Source organism: Octodon degus, unplaced genomic scaffold (assembly GCF_000260255.1).
Source record: "Octodon degus isolate 3935 unplaced genomic scaffold, OctDeg1.0 scaffold00083, whole genome shotgun sequence".
In the NCBI taxonomy this organism is placed as follows: Eukaryota; Metazoa; Chordata; class Mammalia; order Rodentia; family Octodontidae; genus Octodon; species Octodon degus.
In genome coordinates this window covers 8978657-8983566 of record NW_004524659.1, presented here as the reverse complement: position 1 = coordinate 8983566, position 4910 = coordinate 8978657, and the positions used below count along the sequence as shown (strand labels likewise).

At 38.5% G+C, this 4910-nt stretch overlaps 1 protein-coding gene across 11 annotated transcripts in view; it reads left to right on the top strand.

The window, feature by feature from the left end:
* Positions 1-4910, top strand: part of LOC111818220 (zinc finger protein 567) — a 78894-nt gene that overhangs the window by 11461 nt on the left and 62523 nt on the right. For 9 of the 11 annotated variants that reach the window (XM_023721584.1, XM_023721594.1, XM_023721588.1 and 6 more), the window contains 2 exons: positions 3674-3800; positions 4283-4369. In XM_023721584.1, coding sequence (XP_023577352.1) covers positions 3674-3800; positions 4283-4369 — 214 coding nt within the window. The remainder of the gene's footprint in view (positions 1-3673; positions 3801-4282; positions 4370-4910) is intronic. The other 2 variants (XM_023721596.1, XM_023721592.1) reach the window with 1 other exon arrangement.

Here is a 4910-nt window from a genome sequence, read left to right as displayed (position 1 = left end):
TATATATATATACACTTAATGATTTCAATGTATTTGTTATGTAACTGAAAGAGGAAAGTGGTAGTGCATGCCTCTAATGCTATCTACTTGGTAGGCTAAAGCAGGAGGCTTGCAAGTTTAAAGGCATCCTGGGCAACTTAGTGAGAGCCTGTCTCAAAAAGTAGGGGTCTATAGCTCAGTGGTGGAGTGCCTATGTGGGCAATGAGGGAGTGATGTTCCCTTGTCTACTTTCTTTTCACATCTATCACCTTCTACTTCATTTTGATGTTCTGTCGTTAGGTTACTCAAGATTGTTATATCCTCATAAATTGACCCCTTCTTGAAATGTATTTTATTTAGTATTTTAAGGTTATTCAGATTTGCCTACGATTGTATGATGTCTTAGCCCATTTATATTACCATAAAAGAATATCAGAACATTTGTTTTCTCACAGTTCTGAAGGCTAAGAAATTCAACATAGAGCCACTGCCAGGTTTGGTTATCTAGTGAGGGCTGCTTTTTGCTTACAGGATAATGCCTTGACACTATATCCTCCAAAGAGAAGGAATAGTGACGTCACATGGTTTGAGGTATAGATGCGAGCAGACCACAGGGCATGAAGCCTCTTTTTTTTTTGTTATCAGGAATCAAACTCAGGACTCATGCTTGCCAGGCAGGTGCTGTGCCGCTGAGCTATATCATGAAGCCCCTTTTACAAGGTTTCCTATTTACTGAGGGAGGAGCCCTCATGATCTCCTCTGAAGACCCCATAATTTTTTGCTGTTGTTGTTGGAACCGGAGATTGAACTCAGGTCCTTGTGCTTGCCAAGGAAGCGCTTATTCTACTGAGCCAACTCCCCGTCCCAAGTCCCCATATTTTAATAGCATCAACTTTTTAAAAATAGTATTGGAAAAAAAAAAATAGTATTGGAGATTCAATCCAGAGCCTTCACACTGAGCTACACTCTTAGTCTTTATTCTCCAACCTCATCCCTGCCTTTTTTTGTTTTTTAAGACATAATCTCACTAAGTCACTAAATTACCCAGGCTAGATTTGAGCTTGTGCTCCTCTAACCCCACCCTCCAGCATGCTGGGATTACAAGTATGTGCCACCATGGCATCAGTAACACATGAATTTTAAGCACATTGAGGGCCTAGGGTGTGGCTCATTGGTTGAACATTGGCTTAGTATATGCAGTGAATTTGGTTCCCAGCACCACAAAGGAAAAGAAAATTAATTTAGGCTGACCATGGTGGTACATGTTTATTTTTATTTATTTATTTATTTATTTTTCATAATTTTATTGAGAAATAGCAATGAGACAGTTTCAAACCAAATTGGTAGGACAGTTTCAATAATTAACACATTGCATACATTCTTCCTAGTGGTTAATTGCTGTACAAGATGCAGACTTGATATCCTATTTACAAACACCATTAGAACAAATCCCTCTATTCATTAAGAGAATGTAACTATATATCTATCCTAATCACTTTGAATATACAGATACCAAATGGACATTCATCTGTATCCCCTTTTTTTGTTAAGTTCCATTATTTAAATATTATAGGTGTGTAAACTCAACAAAATATTCTAAAAGAGTCCAGAGGTCCATAATAGTATTGGGTCTTCTGCTTCACTGGCAATGTCAGAAATTGTTAACCTGAGTCCCCTACAGCTCAACATAACACCATGGCTTTACTTCTTATACTTCGTTTTTATACTTTTCTGCTGGATGGTTAAGACCAAGGTAAAGCAGGACCTATGCAACAAGAGTTGTAGCTTTTGGGTCTGATAAGGTCAGTGAAATCCCCTCAGGATTTATCCTGAGATCCTGTACCTCAGATTGTAGAACCTTTGTCAGTGTCAGCCATGTGGATGAGTCATGGCCATTGGTTGGCCAATGTGTTCTCTGTGAAAGCCTGAGAGAATGTTTTCTCTCCATGTGACTCTCCTTAGGCATACTCTACATCATTGATCACTTTCCTCTTTGGCACCATAATCTCCTTGATCAGAAAATTTGGGACACTATCGAGTTATATGACGTTACAGTACAAGTTCTCATATGTCCTGAGTCTTAAGTGACCTTGGAAGGCTAGGGTCAAAATGTTGGCTTTCCTTGCAGCCCTCCTTTTTCTCTATTTTTGGTCTGCAAACTTAGGTTGTTAACCCTCCAGAAGACAAGCTTATTGTTATTACCATACAACCTACACTGTTAAGCTTAACCTCACTGTCTGAATATCAAACATCTTAGGCATAACATGGAACAGGTATTTTTCATCAAGTATTGATATGTTGAACTTTAAGTCCCTATAGAATATGATGAAAAAACATTTAAAACTTAGAATATATTTTTAAAAATAGGCATAAAGATTATGTACTTCTTATGTTTACACATAAGTAGTGGTACATGTTTATTATCCTAGCATGCAAGAGGCTGAGACAGGAGGATCACCTCAAATTTGATGCCAGCTGCACCTGGTGGTGCATGCCTGTTATCAAAGCATGCAGGAGGCTGAGGCAAGAGCATCACTGCAAGTTCAAGGCCAGCCTAAACTAAATGTTGAGACCCTGTCTCAAAATGAACAAAGTTTGGGGCCAGGGAGATGGCTCAGTAGGATAAGCACTTGTCTGGTAAGTGCAAGGGCTTAAGTTCAATCCCTGGTTCTGCCAAAAAAAAAAAAAAAAAAAAAAAAGTTTGAAGCCAGACTTGCCTACATATTTCAAACCAAGTCTGAACTGTAGTGAGAGCCTATCTCAATTATGTGTTCAAAATAAGTGAACACATAAATAGTACCTTAAAAATGAAAAGATAAGCACAATGAAACCGTAACATATGATATGCCTGTTTTCTGCATATCTTACAAACAACATATGATTTGGCCTTAGTGTTTTCCTCCCATATGACACTGAACCCTATTTGGAGGTTTTTGTTGGTTTGTTTGTTTTGCGGAACAGGGGATTGAACTCAGGCCCTTGTGCTTGCCAGGCAAGTGCTTATTCCTCTGAGCTATCTTCCTGGCCCTCTATTTGGAGTTTTTAATGTAAAGATCCGTATAGCTGAGTTTTACTATACCATTATCTTGCTATTGTTTCCTCAATTATTTTTAAAATTCCTTTTTTTCTCTTGCATCTTTTGGATTGAGAAGTTTGTTACAATTCCATTTTTACTCTTATTATTCACTTATTAGAACTTTGTTTCTTTTTCTCTTCTTAGAAGTGTCTTGAGGGCTTGGAATTGGTAGACTAGGGACTAAATCAGGCCTGATGCCTGGTTTTGTAAATAAAATTTTATTGGAATATAGCCAATTGTAGAAGTACTTAGAATACACTTTAAAAATTTAGGCCATGATGGATGGTATATACCAGTAGTCCCTGTGCACAGGAGGCTAAGGCAGGAGGATTGCCTTAAGTTTGAGGCCAGCCTGGACTATATAGTGAGTTCAAGGCCAGCTTTAACTGCATTGTGACACCCTGTCTCTAAAAAAAAAATAAAAATTCAATAGCAGGTATTTCTATTTTGCATATTGATTCCCTAACAATATGAATCACAAAACAGGGAAATTAGTAGTCTTTCTGTATAGTTATAATGCCACAAGAAATAGTCAAAAACCGTCCCCAAACAAAACAAACAGAAATTGTCCCCAGTGTCTAGTCAACCTGGTTTCATCACAGTCCCCATCTGTTGCAGGGATCAGTATCATTCAAAGATGTTACTGTGGACTTTAGTCAGGAGGAATGGCAGCACCTAGATTCTGCTCAGAAGACCCTATACATGGATGTGATGTTGGAAAACTATTGCCACCTTATCTCTTTGGGTAAGGAAAACTCTGAAACTGTTCCTCTCAAAGTACTTGAAGTATGTTTAATCTTGGATTTCAAGGATAAAGGGGGGACCAGGAAGATAGCTCAGTGGAAAAAGTGCTTGGCTGAGAAGTGCAAAGTCCTGAGTTTGATCCCTGGTACTACCAAAAAAAAAAAAAAAAAAAGGATAAAGAATGATCAATAGCTTTTGGGTAGCAGAAACATGGTCATCTTCAGTTGCCTAGTGCAAGGTTCTAAGTTTATTGTAGCACAAATGAGAATCTTATTTTTAAAGTATTGAATATACATACACCTTACTCATTTTCTTTAAAGCTTTATTAGTACCTCATGATTACGTTAATCATAGGGAGTTAGTACGTGTATATAACATCTTAACTCCTTTTATTATCCCCTTTCCCTCCCACAATTCCTTATTTCTTACTCATCTTTCAAAGGTATGGAAGCCCACCAATTTAAATCTTCTTTTCCTTATCAGGGTATGACATGACCAAGCCTGATATGATCCTTAAGTTGGAGCAAGGAGAAGAGCCATGGACATCATTTGCAGATCATGCCTGCTTAAGTGAGTTTTTGACTTCTGGGCAGATGAAAACTGGTGGGAAGTAAATGTTACAGGAATCAGTGGTAGATAGTGCATTTGAAATGTTTTAGGAATATATATATATTGGGGGGGAATTTTTTTAAAAGGCCAGCAATTTGAGGTCTATGTAGGGATTATAGCAAGACTTCTTTCTTTAAAAAACAAATAGGGCAAGGAAGATAGCTTGGAGCTTAAGCACCTGCCTGGCAAACACAAGGTCCTGAGTTTGATCCCTGGTACCAAAAAAGTCACAAAAAAACAAATAACAGGGCCAAGGAGATAGCTCAGCAATGTAAGCACCTGCCTGGCAAGCGCAAGGACCCAGGTTCAATCCTGGCACCACATGCCATGTCAGCCCCAGTCCCAGGCACGCTGAACCAGCCACTGAGACCTGGCACAGTGGTGCATGCCTATAATCCCAGCATTGGGGAGGCTGAAAACAGGAGCATCACTATGAGTCTGAGTCATTCCATAGTTAGACCCTATACCAAATACATTTAAAATAAATAAATACATTTACTTA